This window comes from Laetiporus sulphureus, assembly GCF_001632365.1.
Source record: "Laetiporus sulphureus 93-53 unplaced genomic scaffold LAESUscaffold_53, whole genome shotgun sequence".
Taxonomy (NCBI): domain Eukaryota; kingdom Fungi; phylum Basidiomycota; class Agaricomycetes; order Polyporales; family Laetiporaceae; genus Laetiporus; species Laetiporus sulphureus.
Genome location: NW_024468562.1, coordinates 61,872 through 85,363, shown reverse-complemented (window position 1 = coordinate 85,363; position 23,492 = coordinate 61,872). Strand labels below are relative to the sequence as shown.

General features: G+C 52.4%; 7 protein-coding genes across 7 annotated transcripts; 2 read left to right on the top strand and 5 right to left on the bottom strand.

The window, feature by feature from the left end:
• Window positions 1-1,495: 1,495 nt before the first annotated feature.
• LAESUDRAFT_815572 (uncharacterized protein) lies at window positions 1,496-2,605 on the bottom strand. The gene is made up of 4 exons (XM_040914703.1): window positions 2,203-2,605; window positions 2,035-2,108; window positions 1,840-1,978; window positions 1,496-1,747 (listed from the first exon to the last, which is right to left on the bottom strand). The coding sequence occupies exons 1-4, from the start codon at window positions 2,599-2,601 to the stop codon at window positions 1,526-1,528; spliced, it is 834 nt and encodes a 277-aa protein (XP_040759699.1). The 5' UTR covers window positions 2,602-2,605; the 3' UTR covers window positions 1,496-1,525.
• Window positions 2,606-2,783: 178 nt separating this feature from the next.
• LAESUDRAFT_443286 (uncharacterized protein) lies at window positions 2,784-4,578 on the bottom strand. Its single transcript, XM_040902475.1, has 7 exons — window positions 4,373-4,578; window positions 3,993-4,266; window positions 3,821-3,933; window positions 3,607-3,768; window positions 3,382-3,546; window positions 3,217-3,324; window positions 2,784-3,152 (listed from the first exon to the last, which is right to left on the bottom strand). Exons 1-7 carry the CDS (start codon window positions 4,433-4,435, stop codon window positions 2,967-2,969), a joined length of 1,071 nt encoding a protein of 356 aa, XP_040759698.1. The 5' UTR covers window positions 4,436-4,578; the 3' UTR covers window positions 2,784-2,966.
• Window positions 4,579-4,795: 217 nt separating this feature from the next.
• LAESUDRAFT_662823 (uncharacterized protein) lies at window positions 4,796-8,236 on the bottom strand (the record flags this gene model as incomplete). Its single annotated transcript, XM_040905016.1, is given in 9 exon segments — window positions 4,796-5,327; window positions 5,386-5,610; window positions 5,630-5,990; window positions 6,433-6,761; window positions 6,828-7,111; window positions 7,208-7,303; window positions 7,358-7,571; window positions 7,626-8,032; window positions 8,087-8,236. 9 exon segments carry the CDS (start codon window positions 8,234-8,236, stop codon window positions 4,796-4,798), a joined length of 2,598 nt encoding a protein of 865 aa, XP_040759697.1.
• A 394-nt stretch (window positions 8,237-8,630) lies between these two features.
• LAESUDRAFT_738942 (uncharacterized protein) lies at window positions 8,631-11,792 on the bottom strand (the record flags this gene model as incomplete). Its single annotated transcript, XM_040910953.1, has 10 exons — window positions 8,631-8,995; window positions 9,052-9,211; window positions 9,264-9,470; window positions 9,528-9,769; window positions 9,826-10,325; window positions 10,380-10,459; window positions 10,513-11,148; window positions 11,211-11,333; window positions 11,393-11,415; window positions 11,465-11,792. 10 exons carry the CDS (start codon window positions 11,790-11,792, stop codon window positions 8,631-8,633), a joined length of 2,664 nt encoding a protein of 887 aa, XP_040759696.1.
• A 3,718-nt stretch (window positions 11,793-15,510) lies between these two features.
• LAESUDRAFT_662869 (pleiotropic drug resistance ABC transporter) lies at window positions 15,511-20,980 on the top strand (the record flags this gene model as incomplete). Its single annotated transcript, XM_040905020.1, has 23 exons — window positions 15,511-15,605; window positions 15,665-15,879; window positions 15,937-16,366; window positions 16,438-16,455; window positions 16,503-16,744; window positions 16,798-17,116; window positions 17,173-17,268; window positions 17,322-17,543; window positions 17,601-17,796; window positions 17,852-18,067; window positions 18,124-18,519; window positions 18,577-18,680; window positions 18,742-18,858; window positions 18,919-19,033; window positions 19,087-19,199; window positions 19,258-19,288; window positions 19,346-19,479; window positions 19,528-19,879; window positions 19,929-20,216; window positions 20,268-20,344; window positions 20,402-20,499; window positions 20,551-20,804; window positions 20,858-20,980. The coding sequence occupies 23 exons, from the start codon at window positions 15,511-15,513 to the stop codon at window positions 20,978-20,980; spliced, it is 4,251 nt and encodes a 1,416-aa protein (XP_040759695.1).
• Window positions 20,981-21,276: 296 nt separating this feature from the next.
• On the bottom strand, window positions 21,277-22,132 carry LAESUDRAFT_745206 (4A/4B type thioredoxin-like protein). The gene is made up of 6 exons (XM_040911358.1): window positions 21,891-22,132; window positions 21,783-21,826; window positions 21,681-21,728; window positions 21,597-21,624; window positions 21,472-21,541; window positions 21,277-21,417 (listed from the first exon to the last, which is right to left on the bottom strand). Exons 1-6 carry the CDS (start codon window positions 22,101-22,103, stop codon window positions 21,392-21,394), a joined length of 429 nt encoding a protein of 142 aa, XP_040759694.1. The 5' UTR covers window positions 22,104-22,132; the 3' UTR covers window positions 21,277-21,391.
• A 106-nt stretch (window positions 22,133-22,238) lies between these two features.
• On the top strand, window positions 22,239-23,489 carry LAESUDRAFT_730654 (uncharacterized protein). Its single transcript, XM_040909885.1, has 10 exons — window positions 22,239-22,410; window positions 22,457-22,498; window positions 22,576-22,620; window positions 22,655-22,657; window positions 22,753-22,775; window positions 22,836-22,897; window positions 22,954-23,001; window positions 23,056-23,088; window positions 23,154-23,301; window positions 23,378-23,489. The coding sequence occupies exons 1-10, from the start codon at window positions 22,310-22,312 to the stop codon at window positions 23,392-23,394; spliced, it is 522 nt and encodes a 173-aa protein (XP_040759693.1). The 5' UTR covers window positions 22,239-22,309; the 3' UTR covers window positions 23,395-23,489.
• The last annotated feature ends 3 nt before the right edge of the window (window positions 23,490-23,492 follow it).

Below are 23,492 nucleotides of genomic sequence, written 5' to 3'. Positions count from 1 at the left end.
AGATCACAAAGGCAAAAAACCTGTCGACATTTGCTAAGCATTTGCCACATGCGCAAATCGTTTCATGTCTGCGGTGATATAAGGTGGTAAGGCCGGTGCCGGCAGCGCCCGCTACGACGACGAGTGCGGTCACATGATCGAGGCAGGTGTTGTTCGGCATGTAGATTTATTCTCTGGGTCTGGCCTGACTCCTCTCACCACAAGAAACATATTTCTCTGGGCTGGTAATACTTGCCTTAGTAAACCGTTTGTTGCGATACCGTGTCGTCTTCATCGGCATTTATCGCCATAGATCTGCCATCGTTTGGGCGCCGCTTTCGTTGACAGGCGCTTGTTAGGTAAGCAGAAGACGAGCGCGATCACTGCAGGCTTGGCGTGATCTCGACTTGGGTGAAGAGGCGCCGGGCACCGGTTCCAAATAACAAGGAGGCACGTCTTAGGGCATGCGCAAAAGCCATTTATATTATTCTGTCCGTCGAAGCTGTCCCCTCAAAACAGGAAAGCGATCCAACAGACACCGGTCCATCGTGCAGGTCCCATCCGAGCTCACTTCGTGCAAACCATCGCCTACAAAGTCGAACACTGCAACGGCAGACACGCACGCCAGACTTAATCGATGCTCGAGCAACAGAGACTCCAAACCGGTGACCGTACATTTTCGAAGGTCTCTTCCTATATGACGCAATCGAGCGAGATCGGTCAAACTGCGAAACGGAAGTACGCCAGCAAGGAACGATAAAAGCACATCAAGCGCGACCGATGAAACATTCGAGAACCACGTGGAATCGAGTGAACTCACAGGCTGCATACCCTTGAATGTTACTGACGAACGTCGAGACAGCAGAACAGGCGATCGGTGGCCATCAGGAAAACTCAAATCCGGCTTACGATGCTTTTATCCGCTTGCCATCTCCAAAAAAGACAGTAAGTCAGAGGAAGTCTCGGGACCTTCTTGTTTTGAACTTTCCTCCGGGTTATAAGCTTCTTATTGTGTGCTTATTGGCTTGTACAGGCCCAATCCAGTGAGAACAAGTCAAAAAGAAGGTTGTCGAGCGGCTCGAGCCACAAGCCGATTTGAGTTTTCCTTATGTGCCGAATCAAAAATCCATGTATATCATTTGTTGGGCATACGCACGACCTGCGAATAGCACCTCCAACTGGAGGAGAGCAGTAACCAATGAAGCGATGCGACCGCGCACACTCTGAGCCGTCAACCGAACACGCAACCGGCGGCTGAGGTGTAAAGAAGCAGAGCACGTCGAGTAAGAACACGTTTACAGCGAGAAGCACTGTAAATGAACGTCAAAATCATTACAGAAACCGGGAAAAATGCCAATTACTCACCATGCACCGCCGCGAGGAAGTAAGTAGAATAGCCAAATACCTCTGTTATTTGGAACTTTTGTTATTTGGAATCGCGAGTTTTTCGGCGGTCCACAGGCACAATTCAACGGGACAAATGTTGAACCAAGTCTACACAAGTTCTGTTCTACGCGGCAGCACCGTGCTGCGACCAGAATGTGCCTTACAGCTTCTTCAACAACTCCTCCAGCTTCCGCAGCGCGATAACATTTTCTTCTGCACTGCCTACTGTGATCCGCAAGCAGCCCTCACATCCCAGCTCACCTCCACGGTACCGCACGACAACGCCCTCTTCCTCCGCCGCAGTCTTGTATATCCTATTGCGCGCGCATTGCCCGGCAGCCTCACGCTCTTCTCTAGCACCGGCACCATCACAAAATTCGCGCTGTTCCCAACCGATCGTAGCACCGAGCCCGAGCGGCCGAAGTGTTTCCAGTTCATGCAATAGCACCGCACGTTGCTCACGAGCGCACTCACCTTCGCGTTCATGGCCGCGACCGCGGATGGCGAGAGCGCCAAGAGCGCGAGCGACACCGTCGGAGCCGAGATGTTGTACGGCGCCTTTGTATTCATAAGGATCTGTACGAGTGCCGGATGCGCGAGGGCCATGCCCAGGCTGACAGTCATCATGAGTAATTTTGCAGCTGAAGGGCACATCTGCGGAAACACTACGTGGCGGGTTTGAGGAGGAAGTGCGAAGGCTGCTTGCGAAAAGCTGGGTTGCTACCAGTAGTCACGGTGCTCCCCTGAGGACCAACATCAATGCAAAGCAGCGAGTACGTCGGGAAGTGGGACAAGTACGCCGTATGGTCACAGTGCTCGATCTGCTCTTGGTCCCACCATTCTCGTCGAGGAGGAGGAAGAGGAGATGGAGAAGACGGGCGGAAACGGCATGCAGGACTCTTTTGGGATAGGTTCCGGATATGGCGAGAGCGACGCGGGAAGGATGAGGACCTTGACGAGCTCCAGAGTAGGTACCGCCATGACTGGCAACACGCTAGATGGCCCTTCCACCGCATTTACTACATCGGACCTGAATGACATAATTCCGAGACCGCCGCGACTGACATTACCGTACAGGATGTCTGCTCCAGTCTCACTCACTCCCGTCACCGCCATGCCGACGTCCGACACCGAAATACAGTTCGGTCTGGCGAAGGCTGCAGGGCCGGACGTTGGTTCATATAGACAGCAAGTATGGGCATTATATGTACTCCCTAGTAAGGGACAATGTCGCATGGGGTGCAGTAATAATCGTTCTTCTACACCGGAATTAGCTTTGAATATATACTAATATAACCACAACCTCGACCTATTGCGACCCGCGGGGGATCAGAAACACTCCCGGAGATGAAGAATGCGCTTTCCAGTGCTACTTGTCAAGGACTCGCATTCCTCCGATCATCGACAGTCTTGTCTCCGGAAACGGGTCCGATGCGTGGGACACTGCAGATTGAACCTGAGCGAAGACTCGGAAGAGGAAAGCAGCGGGGTGGGTAGTTATCAATGGACGCGCACTGCAGGTCTGCAATTTGCACGATGAGCGGCATAACTTTGCGCAAAACGTATCGAAGAGCATGACGAACCAACTTGCGTTCAACACCTCAACCTACTGCAACAGCCCTCAGCAGAGCTATCTCGAGTAGATCTGCCGTGCTACCATCATGCGAGAGTACAGGCGTCTCACCCTCGTTCAGATCCGCGAGAATTCTGTCCAACTCTTCTGCGCGGCCAGACGCGTGAAGAACCTTACATAATGCAGCATGAAGTGACAAGTAGACCGGGTTGGGCTGAATGAAACAACACCATGGGTATGAGGGATGAAAATGCAATTTGCGAAATAGAAAAGCTTACCAACGCCTTCCCAGAATTAGAATGGTCACTTAAAGTGACGATCTCGGACAGATCGCGACGATTCTTCGCTTTACCCCAAGTGAGAATGCGGTAAACGTTGGGTTCTGCCTTTTTTGTGGCCGCCTAGTCATAACATACTCGGTCAGAGATGAGAGGGAGACTCACCTCCATGGGTTCGAAGGCCAGTACAAGCTGGCAAAACAACCGATGCACGGAGGCCGAAAGAGTAAGCACGTTCTGCAGAGAGTTGATGCCATCGCCCTTGAGACCATCCAGTGAACGACCAGAAAATGCTTGTAAGGCTGTCCATATTGCAGTCTCGTCGGCCATCTATCACATTGACTTAGCATTACAGCCTCTCGGAACGCATATGAAGCCATTGAAGCGCACCATGGGAACTTCCGTCTCCTCAAAATCGTTCAGACTGAAGGGCATGATATGCGCTGCATCCGTTATGTCGAGGTCGAAACCCGTCCAGGTCGTGACTTTATCCACATGGTCCTGGTCCACTTTTCCGGTTACGACGCATTTGTACCCATCGCGCACCAGAGCCTGCATGAGCTAGGTCAAACCACACCCTGCGTACAGATATAAGCAAACGCACCTTGGCCTTCAGGGTACTGAGACGCTTCTCAAGCTCAGGCGTCACAGTCAAATCAAATTGGTTGCGAAAGGGATGACTTCTGGGAGCTGGTGTTTTCCCTCCGGCGGCCCGAACTACCGCACGTCGCACTCAGAGCGGTACCCTCACTGAATGGAAACTAGGAGCAACGTACCAGGAACAAGTATGCTGGTGTAGTAGTACTCCGCAAGGTCATCCAATTGTTCTGGTTTAGCATCATTTACTGCCCATGCATTATTCAGCTTGCCGAGCAGGAATGGTGCATCTACGATGGCGGCCTTGAGTAGATTCCTGTTTTTTGTCGAAGCAGGGGATTTTTCTATCTTCTCGAGCTGATCAGAGATAAATGTCTGCGCTAACGCTTCGGCAGGAGGGGGCCCAGGGTAGGTTGCAGGAATCATTAGGAGCACGCCCGGTCTAAGACACAGCTTCGGGTGGGCAAAAAACATAGGGTCAGAGCAAGGGGCGCGCAAAAATCGGATTTTAGACATAGGGTCAGAAACCCCGTTCGTGTCACAGAAAGAATATGATTACCTGCATGAGCATCGCTGTGCGTACAGTATCCAGCAGGGAGGTGAGTAAATCGAACATAATCATTGGATATGTACGCCTGAGGTCTAACTTGTGAAGGGACTCTAGCCTGAGAGCTATGGCCTCGGTACGATCTTAGTGCTTTCTCGTAGTTCTACTCTCGTTCCCATCAATATTAATGGACGGCGAGAGAAGAGCATCCTTATCGCCCGCTAACATCGCAAATTTGCTACGGATTGTGTCCCCCTCTTGGTTACGGAATGCCGTTCTTGATGTGCGACATGTGTGCGGGATTGGACTCCTCGTCGAATCGGTGGCTTGCGATCACCCAACCATATCTCGCCAAAAACGATCTCAACGTCCGGGGCGACTTCATCGACTCACTGGACGAGAGCCCTCAGTCGACAATAATCATATATAATTCCATCAGATTGATACATCGTTCCATGCATCATCCTCCCTATCGTCCAACCAATCCTCCGACTCCCGCTGATCCGCCTTAGCACCCGCCGCGCCCTTAATCCCCGCCGTCGCAATCGTAGCCCCACTCGTTCCCACCACAACTTCCCCCAACGCACCACCCACATTCTGCGCACTCGCCCCCACATCGCCCGCCACCTCCCTCGCTTCCCGCCCATACGCATTCTCGATCCGCGCGCTCGCCGCGTCCGCCAGCGCGTCCTTCACCTCCCCGGCGCCCGCGCCGTACCCATCTGCGGCGGTGTCGTACGCGTTCGACAGCGACGAGAGCGTCTGGTGCGTCGCGGGTGGGCTGTTTGGCACGAGGTGTTCCGCCATCCACATACCAGCATTCTCCGCGGCGTGGCTGATGCTCGCTGACATGCGACTGGCGGCGGATGCGATTGAGCTTGTCGTGTCTGCGCTAGTCGCGCTTGCAGTGCGGACAGGGCCAGGGAGGGAAATCGGCGAGTCTGTAGGAGGATTATCTGCAAGGTACCTGGTGCCACAAAGCGCGCTCTGAGTTGTCGCCGAAGTGGAGCATGTTCTGAACTTACACTGTGGTGGAATCTCGTATTTGCTGAGCGGCGTGTGCAGAGTCTTCTCGCGCGCTTTTCCCAAGCTCGTCTGCAACAGCTTCGATGCCTTCCTTCAACAGCCCATGATGCACGAGGATCTTTTCAAATCCTGTCTGCAATCTCTCGAAGGCCGAGCCAGCCTCTTTGACACCTTCCGGAAGTACAATCTTCACATAACTGTCGCACCGTGAGCGGACGCCGCGACTTGCATAGTTAGACGTACCCTCCGCGTTCACCTCCGATCTCAGGCGTGAACACATACACCCGCACGTCATCGGCGAGCGTCCCGAAAATGGTGGTCTTGTACAGCGGGAATGCAGCTTTCCCCACGGCCAACGCTAGCACGGGTGTGTGATTCTTCACCTCCGAGGGGGATGAAGGGCCAGAGACTGTCGATGATTCAGTGAGTATCAGCGTTAGGTCGCCCTTTCCGAGTTCAACGGTCGATTCGCCCAGAACGTGAATGGCGGTTGTATCTGGGATAGAGACGAGAATCCCTGGTGGCGATCCGACTTCCGCTGACATAGACGTTTCAAGTCGAGAAAGAATTGTCACAGTTGAAGAGATGGATGGTTTGGAGAACGCTGGAATTGTTGGAGGTTGCCCCAACCAGCCCGTCAGCCCTCAATTGTGTCATCGCACCTAACCCTAGTGCAAGGTTCGCAGTTGCAGCAGGCATAATCAGCTACAGAGAGATTTATGCTAGGCTCAGGCGGTAACCGCGCTGGTCCGTGCGCACAGAGGAAGATCCGAGAGTCAGTTTCACGGAACATACAGGAAAAAGACTTCATGCCGTACGGACGCCCATATTCGCACGCAGAAGGTTCCGACTCACATACATTTCCCCGTGCAGCTCCATCGGAACGGAACCTCTCGCAACAACCTTATCCTCAGAATCAGAAGTGCACGACAAAGTAGTGAGAAGGCGAATATATTACAATATCAAATTTCAGAAAGTGTATACGTCGATGTCGCTCATATTACTCTCTGCAAATGCCATCGACTAAACCAAGGCAATCAGATTACTGCACGTACGATGCGGCGACGAACACACCTTCATCCCAATGATCCGCTCATCATCAATCATGAATCCAGAATACTGGAACGTCCCCAGCCGGGACATCACCGCATACGGCAGATACGTCACCACATCGTCCTTGAAAGTCTCCCTGCGCTGAACAGTAGAGGGCTCGGTGAACACCTTATAGGAGCATCTGCTGTCCGGCTTTGGAAGAGGCACCGGATCATTCGTGCGCTTCGGATGCACGTTAAAATCGAGCACATACATGGTGCTCTGCGGGTTCTGCGAGGTGCGCATGACCGGCGGAAGGATCACTCGCTGGCCATGCACGTATCTACAATCGCCGCAAGGCTCACGGATCAGACAATGAGAGCGGATCCAAAAACATCTGACTACTTACCGGAGCCACTGGAAGCTGATGGTATGTTCCAGAAAGCGCGAGTACTTCGGGCCCCATGTTTTCCATTGCACGATCTTCGGCTCGGGCCTCCCTCCCTCTCGCGGGAGGTACGAGAGCAGCAGACGGTTGTGCATGATCATGTGGAATCGCGGGCCGCGGTCGCCGTAGCTGAGCGACATGAGATGCACACCCGAATCGCGCGCCGTCTCGAAAGGCTTTCCAGGAGTCCGTGCATGCACGAACGGGCCTGAATGCGTCGAGAAATTGTGCAACTCGAGTCCCTTCTGGAGTTCCGGCAGCTGCAGGGTCGCGATGTGCGGCGGTGAGTGGAGCTCGTGCTCGAATGCCGGCGGGTGCCCCTCGAAGGCGAATAGCTCCACTGTGCCACTGCCCATCGCCGCCGTGAGTATGAACGCACGGTTGGAGACGAACGAGAAGTCCCATGTGCCGCGCGGTAGTTGGTAGCCGACACAGTTCTTCGAGAGCATTTTAAGCACAGAGGGCAAGGATCAATATAATGAGGGACGTACGATAACAATCTCTGACGTCTGCCAGTTCCAAATGATGAGCCCCGGGCCATTCACCCAGAAGAACATGCCGACGACGTCGTCGACAATCTGGATGAATGAGCTACCGAGCTCGAACGGGATCGGCGCATGCAGCTCCGCGGATGCCGCACGGGGATGTTTCTCGTTCGTGCTCACCGTCCTCAAGAACACCCTGATTCGCGGATTGCTATCCTGGCTGCATACACCACCTTTAGCGCCACCGCCAGAGAGCTAAGCAGTGAACACACACTTATCATCCGCATCAACCAGAGCGATTAGATCCTGCGAAGGGTCAATGGCAAAGTCGCGCGTGGACACGCCAAGCTCCTCCCGAACGATGCGCTTTGCAGGTTGCGTGCGTGACGGGAGCCACGTCGATATGAGGTTGTGCGAGCCAGGGCCCTGTGCGCCTGCCATAGACTTGGCGAACACACCCGCCACGAGCTCGTACGCCTGGCAAGGGCCAGGGATTGAGACGGACGTCCGCGCTGTCCAGTCGAGCGAGCGCCACCGCCGCCGCCGATCGAATAGGAGCTCGAGGCGCTCCGCGGTGGACATGGGCCCCAGAAGCCCGTCGACGAGTCCGTCGGCACCAAGCTCTATCTTGTACTGCAGTTCGAGAGAGCTCCGGATGATGCCATTGAGTTGCTTGCATACCTATTCCCGGAGCTATGAGCTGAAGACGGGTGAGAGCTGGACAGCTAAGCTCACTTCGGTGCAGCGTATAACCTCTTGGAAATCGAGCAGCTTCAGAATCTCATTGATGAGTTCCAATGGCAGCGCAAGTATATAAGACTCGTAAGCCAACGGTGGTGGAGAGTCGTCCAGATCTGAGTCGTTCTTGATGGGTTTCAGAATCATGGCGGAAGGTATCCCGGAGTTGCACGGCCTTGTCAGAGAGAGCTTGACGGGCAGGACAACTGTACAAGGACACAGGCGTGTACACTGGCAGCTGGTGGAAGAGGTATATATGTGGAAGACAGCGACCGGGCGGCTCTAAGCGCGCAAACCTTAAGTTACAAACCTAAAACAATACATAGTGGTATGACATCACTTCACTCTGCTGATAAGCACCGTCTATTCAAGGTTAAAACGTTAACATCTTGTCACATCTCTGCGTTAACAACTTCCGCATATCACTCAGGCGGTAAACACGACCTCCTGGCATGTCCACGTGTAGATAGCTGCTGCGCGCTACACAATTCTATGAAACGTCCGGTTGTCAATTGAAACAAGACGAATGTGATAAATGCAATCACTCCTCTCCTTCCTCCTCTTCCTCCTCCCGGCCATCGAGCATACCAGCGAGGACATCACCAGTCTCATCAACAGGAGCCTCGTACACAGCGAACGCCGCCTTCTCAGCAGTTCCGGCCTTCGCACCATCAGCATCCACCTTCTCTGCGGACGTCCAGCCTTTGCCACGGCCCGAGAAAACCTCCGGACTGCGATCAAGTAGCATGTCTAGTTCCCGATCGCTGATGACGCTCGCCTTGCCCGCCGCGTTGTCGGGTACAACGCGGATCTGCTCGCCCTCGAGCTCCAGCAGCGCAGCAGCCATCTCCGCTATCCTCTCAGGTCTACTCCGGCTGGCTGCCAGGGATGGCGTCTTGAACTGACCTGCGAGCATTCAAGTCAGTGTTTGGGCGGAATGACTGGTGATCCGGAGATCGCACCTTTTGCAATGACCAATGCCTCCAGCTTGCGCTTCTCAGTGGCGCGCTGCATTATCTTCGTCTCGATTGTATGCGCGCTGACAAGACGGAAGATGAGGACAGGCTTGGTCTGCCCTATACGATGTGCACGGTCTTGGGCTTGTAAATCCATCTGGGGATTCTGTCACAAAGGATGAGCTAATGGTAACGCCCTTGTGCAGTACGCCACCTACCCAATCCTGATCATAGAAAATGACCGTGTCCGCTGCGACGAGATTCAGGCCGAGTCCTCCTGCACGCGTACTCAACAAGAACAATTGCGGGGCGTCCGGTGCATCGCCGCCATTCTGGAATCTGCTAACTTCGTCACGGCGCTCGACCATTGACGTGGACCCATCAATTCGACAGATATTCCAGCCCTTGAACTCGATGGCCCAATCCTGCATCAAACAGAGTTGAATATATGTGACTACAACTGTAACGAAAACGGCACGAACCTCAATAATGTCCAACATCGTTGTGAACTGACTAAATAGCAACACCTTGTGCTTCCGCCTGAATAATTCTTCAAGCAGGCGCTCAAGGATCATCATCTTGCCACTGGTGCTCACGAGCTCCTCGTTCAGCGCCGGCTGCTGCGTATCGGGATCTATCGGCCAGTCGAACAGGAAAGGATGCGAGCAAATTTTGCGCAGCTGCATGACAGTGTTCTGGAGCTTCATATTGTTCACCTTTTTAACTGCATTCATAGTTGTTAGTCATACCAATCAATTTAGTGCGAGTAATTGGACATACGGGTAATTTTACGCTGCCACTCTCGCCCAATCTCGTCTGCACTCTGCACTCGTTCTTTCTGCTTGGTTCCATCGAGCGCTCCGGATTGAAGCTTCGTGAAGTACTCGTCGTCATCTCCGTCAACGTCGTAATTCCTCCGTTTACTCTGCCGAGTCTGCGGATGTCTCTTCTTTTTGTTCTGAATGTAAAGGGGGACTTCCTCTTCCTCATCAGTTTCGGGCGTCTTGAGCGAAGCCACCTTGCCTTTGCGCTCCTTGCGTTGGCTGGCTTCTTTAACCAGAAGCGCACGTAGGCCTCCCTTGACAATGGCATCGTACACTTCGCGCTGGCGCTCACTCAGCGGGGCATAGAGTACGTACTCCTTTTTTGGCGGGAGGTTCGCTTCGACATCCGCTTTGAGCCGCCGCAAAAGGAACGGTCGGAGGAGAGCATGAAGGGAGTGGATGAGTTGTGAAGAGCGGGAAGCCGATAGCGTGGCCTGCAACATCGGGAGGTTAAACCTAACGAGGCAAAATGTGAGATTGAAATATGCTACAAATATTATATTGTCTCACCATTCCTCAAATGCTTCCAAATCTGAAAACAAGTCTGGCAGAACGAAGTTCAGGAGAGCCCATAGTTCGCTGAGGTTGTTCTATATAAGCCAATTTAGCAAAATGGTACATCAGGACATAGACATGGACTCACATGCAACGGTGTGCCCGTTAACACCATCCTTGCCGCAGCATTGAGCTTCTTGATCTCATGCATCAGCTTGCAGTCCATATTCTTGAGTCTGTGGCCCTCATCGACAACGATGAAGCCCCAGTAGTACTCCGCGAGCTGTGCGCGGTCCCTAATAATCATCTCATATGTCGTAACTACCACCGGGAAGTTCGTGCGCTGATGTGGAGGCAGCTTATGCTCAGTCGGCTCGGAAGGAGTATTCTCCTCGTCCTGCTCTGCCTTCACCTGCGGTGTTCTCCTACGGGTTTTCCGAGCGGTGCTCAAGTCTTCCTCGTCCTCGTCCTCAGAGTCGAACTCGGTGACCTCCTGATGTCTGCCAGACAGCCGGCTACTCTTCCACGGGGCTTGACCCTTCTTCGTCCTTGCTTTAACGCTCTGTTTCTGGCTTTTCTTCTTGCTCCCCGCGCTCCCACGCGAGCTTGCCCTTGACTTGGTACTCGCAGCCTTCGGGTCCGGAGCGGCAGCGGGTGGAGGGCTCGCCTGGGCCCTGCCGAACATCTTGTTCTGATACTTCATGTCCTCCTCCGAGAATACCATGGCGGTGCGCCTCAGCTCAGCGCGCTCCTCTGGACTACCATGGTACATGACCACAGGAATCTGTTCGCGGTGGAGCCTGTTGATATATGCAACACAGAGGAGTGGGCGGTGGTTTGACGTACCGTAGGGGCGAAACGCCTAAATTCTTCTACCCAATTGCTGAGAACGCTAAGCGGGCAGACTACGAGAAACGGCGCTGTCGAGCGCTCGCGTAGGAATGCATGGAAGGCGATGGTCTGCAATGTCTACGGGGAGCAGCCGTACTTCAATGTACCGCCGGTGGCCTTAACTGATGGACGCGTACCTTACCGAGCCCCATCTCGTCCGCTACGTCGGATCAGAAGGGGGCCATTGCAGCATATAACAATGAGCGTACCGAGAATACCCGAGATGCCACTCTGATAGAGACCCGCCATCCACGCGACGCCTTCAAGCTGATAGTCCCTCAGCGTAGCGCCCGTGATCAGGGCGGGCTGCTCGAACGCCCGCTCGTCCTTCGCCGCCACGTTCGCGTCCGCGCTCTCCTCGGCTTCGACCTTCACGCGTTTCGTGGCCTGCTCCACCTCGGTCGCCGCATCGCCGCGTGTTCGTTTCTTTGCCGTTCCTGAGGTAGGGCGTTCGTTTGCCGCGTTGGTCGCTTCCTGATTCGCTGCATCGGCCTTCGCCGAGAGACGTCGGCCGTGCTTCACTTTGACCTTGTCCATCTGCTGCTTCAGGATGGACACGTACACGGCCGATTTCTCGAGGAGACTTGATAGCATACGTAGACGTGCGGCTGTGTCCTGCTGGTGCTTCAGACGCAAACTCCATGCATACTCCGAGCAAGCTATGCATGCTCCATTCTCACCTCTTCTTCTGTTTCTCCTCCCTCTTCCATTGTTTGTGCATTCTTAATATTTCAAGAATCAGCATACATTGCGCCACTGAGATTAAGCAAACGCGTCGCGGCTGACTCGCGCGTATCACGTCGCGTACCCCGTCCGTTTCTGAGCAGTCTAGTGGAGGGGTTGTGGGTGGTGTTGTGCCACGAGTTGTGTCCATCGCAAACGAAGATGCTGGCGATGAGGGAGGAGAATAAAAAGACGACATGTCGCGGTCTTGTTCCAAATGTCTCGACGTTCAAGCGCCGCAGCTTGAGAACGTTTTGTGACAACCCCGGTCCCGTGATCGTGACATATCGCGTTATCCCGTCGCGGCCATAGGCGGCACCATGCCGGTCTCTTGAAGCAGCGCAGAATCATCGCAAAGACCGATGATGTTTATCAGAATCTGGCGCGTTTTCTGTCAGCTCGTATATGTTTACACTCAGTGCGAAGAGGATGTGAAGGGGAAATTGAATAAATTTGCTTACTTTGATAATGAGATGCGTCAACCTTGAGCCACTCGCGTCCGTCTCTGTTTGCCTGTGGCAATTCATCACACCAGTGCGATTGCTTTTACAGTAGGGTGCTCTCCCGCAAACCATCGTAAGTTATAGCTGTTGAAGCTTTGAAGCTTTGAAGTCTCGACATGTCACGGTAACGGAAGGGCGTATGTTACGTGTCACAATCGTGCCTAGCCGATTTGCCACTAAAGAAGAGGGAACCATGGATGATCAACTGGAGCCGGGTGCAAAAAATACTTTGGTAGTGGGTCGGCCTCATATATAGGTGCAGTGGCAGCTGCTGGAAACCATAAGAGGGCGAAATTAACCTTGGAACGTTAGCGCCCGAAGTCAAGATGCGCGAAGCGCTTTAATTAAGGGCTCCGTTGTGAAGGTAGTTGACTTAAGGCACGTTATATATATATATGCCTGCAAAATAATATAGAAGCACGGTTATCAACAAAACATGGACGTTATGAACGTCATACACAGCGAAAGCCGCAGTGAAAGAGGGCCAAGTGACAATCGAGCGGCAGAGGCGCCCGATATAGCAACGCACTGCCCGATATAGTAAGTCAGTTGCTTCAAAAAGACATGACACAAGGTGATCGCGTCCCCTGAGCCATATCTGACGGTTCAAACCGGACAATTACACGTGACAAATGCGCGATGTGGTTCATTTCAACAGTTCTTGCAGCTCAAAGCTAGCGATTGTTCCTATATATTGCTCCACGAGTCTCCCGTCGTACGGTTTTCCATCGAGAACTTGAAGCTTGAAGCTGAAGAAGTGGTGTGTATCACCTCAATCGAAATGCATTCCGAAGACTGACTGCGCCTGCCTAGCATTACTCTATCTGAGCCCTATCGCTGATGGTCTCATTCGGTTGCAACGCGCCTATCGTACGAGATCGCTTTCTCTCCGCCTAGTATCTCTCGCTAATGTCGGATATGCTATGCCGTTTCATGTTGACGCTAGACGCCTTCGATTTCGGTGCGTCTCTTTCATTATCACATAGGTACTAGTCATGGTCTCATGACCTCGCATAAACGACGTGGAACGTCCCCGTGCTGCATTGAGTTATATGTGCGTGAAGTACGGTGTTGTGTCATGCAAACGCATTGAATCCCGATGTCTAGAAGCGTTATTACAACGGCTATATGCGCGAATTATGCTGACCATCGACTACTTCTTTTATTCTGTAGGGATCCCTTCTCCCTTTTCCCCTTGAAGCAATCACTGTACCTTTCTTCTACGGTACTTACCGCCATCAAGGACGCCTAGCTGCCGCCTTGCAGTCCGCCTTCTGAAACTATACTCAACGCGCTTCCGGAATCGGGTGTTTGATGTCACATGTTGCCGACTTTCACATTTGTTTTCTCGAAAACTCGTTAATCCTGTCTATCGTACGTTTTAAACCTCGCGGGCGATAAATAAGGAGACAAAGTAAGTACTCCAATTCCGACTTCGTAAGCACCTGCAAGCTGATTGAGGCGCATATGTCCACCCCAAGAAACAGACTAACGCGGCTACTATGCGCAGGCCGTTTTCGCGGTAAGCGAGTCCCGGTATCTAGAACGATCCATCAGGAAACTTATGTAAGTCGTACAATTTGCAATGGGTTTCTGACAGATAAGTACGGCGATTCAACTCATCCGTGTTGAACGATAGCTTGCCAGAACTCCAGACTAAACATCCTAAGCCTGGACGGTCAACAGGTCTAGGCAGAAATGGAGGCCGTCCAATAACATTCAACAAAGCGTTCATTCCGAGACCACGCCAAACTTATTAGTAAGTGAAGAACCTTGGGCGTCTCGTGCTGCATTCTGAGTGATATGACTGCCTCAGGAGAGGGTCGCACGCCGTCACTGGGAGGTACCTGTTAGCCGCATGGGAAAGTTCTGCCTCGCCTGCGCTGCATACGGAGCTCCCTGAGCTACATGCTGCGTGATTAGCTGCACTGACATGCCTGGCTGTCGGTCTGCTAAACGACTTTGCATACCGCGTAGCCTCGTGATCGTTCGGAAACGAACATGTGGTCCGCGATGTAGTGATGTCTTCAACTTAAGGTTGTGGTATCATTGCTATCAGCAGCTGTACTGTGCTATATCGCACTGCATAATGAATTTTTGCACAATCAAAACTGCAGGTGCCGAGCCAGAAAAGTGAAAGTGAAAGTTGTGAGTCGTGAGTTGTTTCTTCCGAGCAGTATGGCGCTTAACGAAGACCCCGGTGCCACAGGAACGAGAGTTTGCGTCTACTTAATTTGCGCCGCGTACGTTGCTCATTGAGCTGTGTGCTATATGATTAGCTCCGCTGACTGTCTGGGCGTCGGTCTGGGAACAACTTCGCGTAACGCATAGCCTCCGGATCTTTTGGAGACGCGCGATGTAGTGAGCCAAAAAAAAAGATCAAAGTCGTGAGTCGAATTATTCCTTCCGAACATCATGGGAAACCCCGCGCCAAGGCGCTAAGCGATCTGACCGAGGCATTGATTGCCCGTCACGTGGAGCCGTGTGGATACCGAACAAGGCCGGAAGTTGCTAAGTATAGCACCGCATGTTGACACGTTCCCCGAGAGGCATCGCCCAACAGCAATCTCGCCAGAATTCCGTTCCATGTTGGCAGACGCACGCCCAAATATTCCCAAGCGTCCCGGCCCACTCTTCTTGCGTCGTGCCCAGGCGGATAATTATGGCCTTCCCTCTTTCCTCTCCGCCGTCGTGAAATACACACCCGCCCTGCCTACATAGCAACCTCGCGTAGTCGTATCAGCCATCCATCACGCATCACGCTTAGCACCTCTGATATGACTGCACCGCGCGACGTGCACAGCCATGCGCGGCCTCAGAGGGCGCTGGCGGTAGATTCAAACACTCCCTGGCGGACGGAGGATCATAATCTCCCAGTTGCGACTCACCCTCACTCTATTCCCCTTCTAATGGCGCTTCGTTCGATCCTGCGAAGGCAGGACGCTGACGTTGATGCAACTGAGTTGCTTCCATCGCCCGAATTCATCGCATCAGAGCACGTCGCTGGTCCTCATAGTCATCGTAGCCGCATGGATGCTACCTATGCGACGGCGTGCGAGTCGACGCTTGCCCCGGGAGACGACGGCTTCGACTTCGAGACCAGCCTGCGTGACGTGGTGAGCAAGTACGTCGCCCCCGCACTTCTCACCTCTATCCCTCGAGTACTCACCTCTCCTCGGCCAGGATGGATCGCGTGGACATCAAGCGCAGGGAGCTTGGTGTACTGTTTGACAATCTTCGTGTTATTGGGCTTGGTTCTTCGGCAGCACGACAACCTACATTAGGGTCGACTCTGAATCCGCTCAGTTGGCTCGGAGCCATCCAAAACATTCGACGTCCTGCTACTCGGGAAATTCTGAGCGGCTTCGAGGGTGTTGTGGCGCCAGGCGAGATGCTACGTGAGTGCATTGCGCAACTGTCGTAGCCGTGCGTCAGCATCGCTAAACTATTCGTAGTCGTTCTCGGGCGCCCTGGTGCGGGATGCAGCACACTGCTACGCACTCTCGCAAATCAGCGCTCAGACTATCATGCCGTCCTCGGTGACGTTCACTACGACTCGCTCTTTCCAGAGGACATCGACAGGCACTGTCGCGGGGACGTGCAATACTGCCCGGAAGAGGACCTGCATTTCCCCACTCTGACAGTCGAGCAGACCCTCGCATTCGCGTCGCTCACACGCACGCCTCACGCACGGCTCGACTCGATGACTCGCGAAAAGCATGTCAAGGTGATGACTGACGTCCTCAAGTCTGTCTTCGGCCTCCGACACGTGCGAGACACACTCGTGGGCGACGCCTCCATCCGAGGAGTTTCCGGTGGCGAGAAGAAGCGGGTTTCGATCAGCGAAACGCTCGCAACGCGGAGTCTCCTGACGTGTTGGGACAAGTACGTTGATTTCCCTGAACCCTGCCAAGCCTTCATTTTCGGCCACTTACAAATACATATCCCTCGAACAGCTCCACGCGTGGCCTTGAGTGAGTGTTCTTCTTCCAATACGAACGAGGGAACTCACGATGCGCAGCTCTTCGACTGCGCTGGAGTTCGTGCGCGCACTCCGCACTGTCACCGATGCCACGCAGGTTTCTACCATTGTTTCTATTTACCAGGTCGGCGAGCCGCTCTACGAGCTGTTTGACAAGGTCTGTGTGATATACGAAGGCAAGATGGCTTATTTTGGTCCCGCCAATCGCGCGCGGCAGTACTTCATCGATATGGGATATGCTCCCGCGAATAGGCAGACGACTGCTGACTTCCTCGTAGCCGGTATGTGTGGTGGCCGCCGTGCTCATATAGTTGCTCATTCCGAAATGGGGCAGTCACCGATCCGAACGGCCGCATTATTCGCCCTGACTGCTCTTCGCTCGTGCCACGAACAGCGCGGGAGTTTTCCGACTATTTCAGGGCATCCGAGACTTCGCAGCTGAACAGGGAAGACATGGACAAGTATCGCAGACTGTATGTCGGGAACCCCGAGCGCGCACAGGCATACATGGAGAGTGTGCGGACTGAGCGTGGAGAGCGTACGGGTGCAGGTGGCCCTTACTTGCTCTCGATACCGATGCAGGTTCGCGCGCTCATGACGCGGAGGGTGCAGATTCTTCGAGGAGCTATGACTGCTTTGATCATTGAGCTAGCGTGGGTATCCGTTCTGCAATTTGTGCGCTTGTGCTGAATGTCAATTGAATACGCAGTTCGTTCATCATCCTCGCAATGATTGTCGGAACGATCTACCTGCGCCTCAAGCCGAATACTGGTACATTCTTCTCGCGCGCCAGTGTAATATTCTTGTGAGTGCAATGCCAGGTGCATTCTGCTCACCGACATTCAAGCCTCTGTGCAGCGCCTACGTATGGTCCGGACTGTCTACGATGGCTGAGATCCCAGCGCTCTTTGCACAGCGGCCGATTATCCTGAGGCAATACAAGGCGGCTATGTACCACCCTTTTGTCGAAGCCCTCGCCCTCACACTCGTTGACGTCCCAATCACGCTGATGACGATGATGGTCTTTTCTGTCATTCTCTATTTCTTGGCGGGCTTACAGGACTCGGCACAGCAGTTCTTGTGAGTGGAGTTTTGATACGTCCACAATGAATTGTCTATCGATCCGGTCATTACTAGCATTTTCATGCTCTTTGTATGCGTCATGACAATCACGCTGAAGGCATTCTTCCGCGCTATCACTGCTGCGTTCACGGATCCGGCTGCGGCGACTGCAGCTGCAGGCGTGGCCATGCTTTTTCTGGTCCTCTACACGGGCTATCCCATACCTGTGCCATCCATGATCCGTGCGCTATCTTGGATCACCTATATCAATGTACGTCGGGTTAAGCGTCGTATTTTCCTTAATTCCAGTGCTGATAGTTGTCTAGCCGCTCAAATACGGGTTCGAAGCATTGGTGGTCAACGAGTTCTCCACGCTGAATGCGAGTTGCGACACCCTGATCCCATCTGGCCCAGGTTACGAAAGTGTTTCTTTGTCGAACCAAGGTTGTGCGATCGTGGGGTCCTCTCCGGGTGAGGCCACTGTTTCCGGCATGGCTTACGTGAGGGATTCGTACGGATTCGCCTACAGTCATCTGTGGCCTGTGAGTCGCCTCGCCTACAGATCGCCGATCGACACACTCTCACACGTTTTCCACAGAACTTCGGCATACTCTGCGCATTTTGCCTCGCCTTTATTGGCAGCCTCGTCCTATTTACCGAGCTGAACACAGGTTCCGTTGGGGAGACATCCTCTGTGCTCTACAAGTATGGCGCAACGGTCGAAGACACATCTCGCTCTGCGGCTGGGAATGACATCGAGAAGGTCAGATCGGAGGACGTTCTCATCCCTCCTTCAGACGTGGGAAACGCCTCCGAGAAGACACGGGCCTATACAGAACTCAACCCCATAAAGGGCAACGTCTTCTCATGGCAGCACCTCTGCTATTCCGTGCCAGTCTCCGGAGGACTTTACCGGCAGCTTCTCGACGATGTCTCCGGATATGTTGCTCCCGGAAAGTTAACGGCCCTGATGGGCGAGTCGGGCGCCGGGAAGGTGAGACTCAACTCTATTGTTTGAATAAGATTTCAAAGGGTTGAGCTATTCCTATAGACAACGCTGCTCAATGCTCTCGCGGAGCGCATGGGAGAGGGAATCGTTTCTGGGGAGCGCTTCATGAACGGACTTGCGCTTCCACCCAATTTCCAGGCCCAGACGTGAGTAGAGGCTATTCCACTGTCTTGGTATTAAGCTAAATTCTCGCTTTGTCCTCGGCAGTGGATACTGTCAGCAGATGGACACACATGTTGCATCCACCACCGTCCGTGAGGCTCTACTCTTCTCTGCGAAGTTACGGCAGCCCCAGTCGGTGCCACTAGCGGAGAAAGAGGCCTAGTGCGTATGGCCTGCTTCGTGGATCAACCATGGATTCCGTTGCTAACCAAGTTTTCTTAGCGTTGACAAATGCTTGCAAATGTGTGGTCTCGAGGCGTATGCTGATGCAATCGTTGGCACCCTTGGCGGTGAGCAACGGAAGCGGACAACAGTTGGCGTGGAATTGGTCGCAAAGGTCAGTTATAGCGATGTGTTGTGAAAGGCTACATGACTCAATCGATCTGTTAGCCATCGCTGATCTTCCTCGACGAGCCTACCTCGGGTTTGGATTCGCAAAGTGCGTGGGCAATAGTCAGCTTTCTGCGGAAACTCGCCGACAGCGGGCAGTCGATCGTGTGCACGTATGTCTCGATCTTAAGCTACGAGTGAGCTTATCTGACGTACTGCTTCGACTCGCAGAATACATCAACCATCTGCCGAACTATTCGAGGTACATACTAACTTTACCACGCGGAAATTCTGATTGGTAACATATCACCGACTTTAGGTTTTCGACAAACTACTGCTTTTGCGCAAGGGAGGGCAAACCGTCTATTTTGGAGATCTAGGCCCGAAGTCATCCAATGTGATTGGCTACTTCGAGACCAACGGCGCGCGACAGTGTGAAGACATCGAGAACCCGTACGTACCCTTGCCTCCTTCTCCGGCGTGGGCTCAATCTGTGTGAAGTGCGGAATACATCCTCGATGTGGTCGGCGCTGGTGCGACTGTGACATCTAGCATCGACTGGAATTTTATATGGAAGAAGTCTAAGGAGGCCGACGAGCTTCAACATGAGCTCGAGGTTCTCCGCGTGGCTGGGAATAACCGTGCACCGAACAAGGCTGTTCCCGAGGCACAATTCGCGACGTCGTGGTGGTATCAGTTGAAGACTCTGTTCCAAAGGGATGCCCGCAGTCTATGGAGAGATCCTACTTATCTCATTGCTAAGATGGCGGTCAACGTCTGCTGTGCTCTCGTCATCGGCTTCACATATTTTAAGACCAAGAGCACGATCCAGGGAACTCAGAACAAGCTATTTGTGAGTGTTTTGTATGTGCTGAGTATATGATTGTCTGATGCCTGCGCAGTCGATCTACATCTCGACATTCCTCGCAGCTCCGCTAGTCGAGCAGCTGCAAGTGCCCTTCCTTGACATGCGCAAAATTTACGAAATCCGCGAGCGCCACAGCCGCATGTATAAATGGTCCGCACTGCTAACGTCGCAGCTGCTAGTGGAAATACCGTGGAACGTCTTGGGTTCTTCCTTATTCTTAGTGTGTTGGTATTGGACTGCGGGCTTCCCAAACGACCGCGCGGGATACACCTATTTATTATTTGGAGTGATTTACCCAGTCTACTATACATCATTCGGACAGGTATGTGCGGCGCCTTGTCCTGTGCTGACAGTCAACTGATAGCTATTGCAGGCCACGGCAGCGATGGCTCCTAATGCTGAGATAGCTGCCCTAATTTTCAATGCACTCTTTGCAATTATTATTGTCTTGTGAGTGGTTTACGCCAGAAAGACAATATAAAATCTCATTATTCCGCCATTTGTCAGCGACGGTGTCCTCCAGCCCTTCCGAGAGTTAGGCAAATGGACGTGGATGAATCGGATATCGCCTTCTACATACTTCGTGGAAGGTTTCCTGGGACAAGGTATGGCTCTTTTCTTCCAGGTTCTTCGTTTACCAGTCTGACGAATAACAGCCGTCGGTAGGACGGAGATCCATTGCTCGACTGTGGAGTTTGTCAAAATCCATCCACCATTTGGCCAGTCATGCATGGAATACCTCGGATCGTACATCTCACTCAACGGGGGCTACCTCACGAATCCAAATGCGACCAGCCTATGCAATTACTGTCAGTTTCGTACCACAGACGAGTTCCTGCGGAGTCGCAACATCTTCTTCTCCAACCACTGGCCAAGTCTGGGCGTCTTCTGTGGCTTCACACTCTTTAATGTAAGTGTGCCAAAATAGGTCGTTGCTGTCACGTTTGCTAAAGGACGTGACAGATCATCTGCATTTATATCTTGACTTACTTTTGTCGAATACGCACAGGTTCCATCTCGGAGGGGTGGAGTTTGCGTTTGATCTCTCGGTGGAAGGACCTAGCAAAGAACCGGTTGTATAGTTGATGGACATGCATCGGACGAATCTACATTATTCTCATTTCACCAATATTGTAACATCAGCACCGACTTGAATATGCAGAATATGCGAATGGAACTGCGCGATCACATTGCATGATAGGAGACGTGGATGTACTGCTTCCAGTACGTTCGCCATGCGAGGCCGAAGGATTCAGCTGAGCGGAAATTGTACCCTATTTTCCGAATGGATGAGATTCTACGGGTGTGAGTGAGCAGCAGCAATAAATCGGAAGCATTACCTGTTGCGCTTGCATAGCGAAACATATAGCATATCTCCACTCGCCTTGCGCAAAATTCCACCGTGAGGTGCTCTCTATTTCAGATGGTATACAGGCGGACTATGCTGTGATTACAGGCGGACGACGAAAGTTTAGGTATGATGGTGACTGTCCATAACTAATATCTGTAACGAGTGGAATAATCTGCAAGGAGCGGCATAAGTTACAATTCGACTCGTGAGGACTGGAAGAATATACCTTTGGGAGAGACAACAAGACCGCGGCCTTTGGACGCACCACGGTACACAGTCTCGATGATATCAATCAACTAAGTGTGATGATTGTCAATATGGCCGATTCATTACTCAAACAGGAGAACTAACCTCTTGCTTGTTGTCCATTGCCCAGTTACTGATGTAAGAGCGTAGATCAGTAAGAGCATCGAATTCATGGATGACCAGACATACATCTTGTTGTTGTTACCAGTTCCAAGATCAATCATAATATGCTTGTTGCTGAGTTTTGGGGAATAAGATTTATGTCTGGGTGGACTGGAGCATAGAACATACCGATAGAAGAACATCACGGTGCAAGGATCATACAACTCGTACATCTGTGGCGATGAAAGCCGAGGATTAGTGGACGTTTCAAAGCTACCAGAACTCAAATCTACGCACCTTATTGAAATCTGGAACCTCTGTAATATCGACGAGGTAAATCACAGCGAAATTCTGCACCTTCTCCGCAACCGAGTATAGCGTTTCGTCCATCGTCATACATTGGCTGTCCCAGTCATGGCCGAATCGAATGACAACCACACGGTCTTCCTCAGACTTTATGGCCTCGTCAACGTGCCAGCCGGAGGGGAGATGCGGGAGGAAGTAGGACATCTTTCGGCACGAATTAAGCAGCAGCAGATGGCAGGAATGAAGGGCGATTGTAATATTAACGTCCTTTTGTTTGTCCGTATTTGCCATTCTCGAAATTGCCACAATCGGGACTATTTCATTGACTGACCTCTATCTCAGACTCTCAGTGCCTGCCCCGCAGAATTTTCTCTCATTTCGAGTTTGTCTCCTGCAGACCCACAGCAATAATGTCGTCGACCACCCGACCAATCGTGTTCATGGATATAAACATTGGAGAGACCCCAGCGGGTCGTCTGAAGATGGAGCTTTTCAGCGACATTGTGCCGAAGTGAGTAGCGAAGAATAACTCTGTTTGTTTTTGACGTGGAAGTCAGGACTGCAGAGAACTTTAGGCAATTGTGCACTGGGGAGTACAGGTGAATATCCTATTGCTTGCACCTGAGAGGTCCGTCTGGTGCGCTTGCAGGTGATCATATGCTAATCTCGTCTATAGAGTAAACTCTCGGCCACAAGGTTACAAAGGTGCGACGTTCCACAGGTGAGAAGGTCTATGCCCGATGAATCACCTAGCCAGTACTTTCTGACAAGTTCAATTGACTTAGAGTGTAAGTCGAAGCAGTTCAGCTATCGTGTACGTGCGTTCTGATCCAACTTCTTACGCGATGGGTAGTGTCCCAAATTTCATGTGTCAAGGTACGTCAATCTTTCGGCTGAATGTTGTGGGCACCGTTCATTGTCATTTGTTGATCCTAGGCGGTGACTTTATCAAGGGCGATGGCACTGGGTCGTTCTCCATTTACGGTGACAAGTTCCCTGTACGTTCACGGAGCATTAATTCAGAAGCATCCAGAAGTTGATCATAACGTTTCAGGACGAGAACTTCCAGGAAAAGCACACCGGTCCTGGGCTTCTGTCCATGGTGCGATCGTGTATTGGTTGCGCTGTAGATCGAAACTCATGACTCCCTTACCAGGCAAATTCAGGCCCGAACACGAATGGCTGCCAGGTGAGTATGTCTCTCTGTTCAATAGGAAGGCTATACACTCATCAACGCTCGTGTTATACCTGTAGTTCTTCATCACAACAGCCAAGTGCGATTTCCTCGACGGGAAGCATGTCGTCTTTGGCAGAGTGATTGATGGAATGCTCACACTAAGAAAGATTGAGAACGTGCCCACGGGCCCGAACAATAGGCCGAAGCTGGCCGTGAAAATAGTAGGTACGTCCGTTCTCTCATCAGAGTCTCAAAAACTGACTGACGGCGGTCCTCGTCGACATCTGGACATGGCATATAGAATGTGGCGAGATGTAATGTTGCTGTGTATTATAGACATGACTTCGGATCGTCTTCCGTTGTAACAAAGAGACATGATGTTTTGTTTAGCTCAATGCCCGCTTGAACCGTCCTGA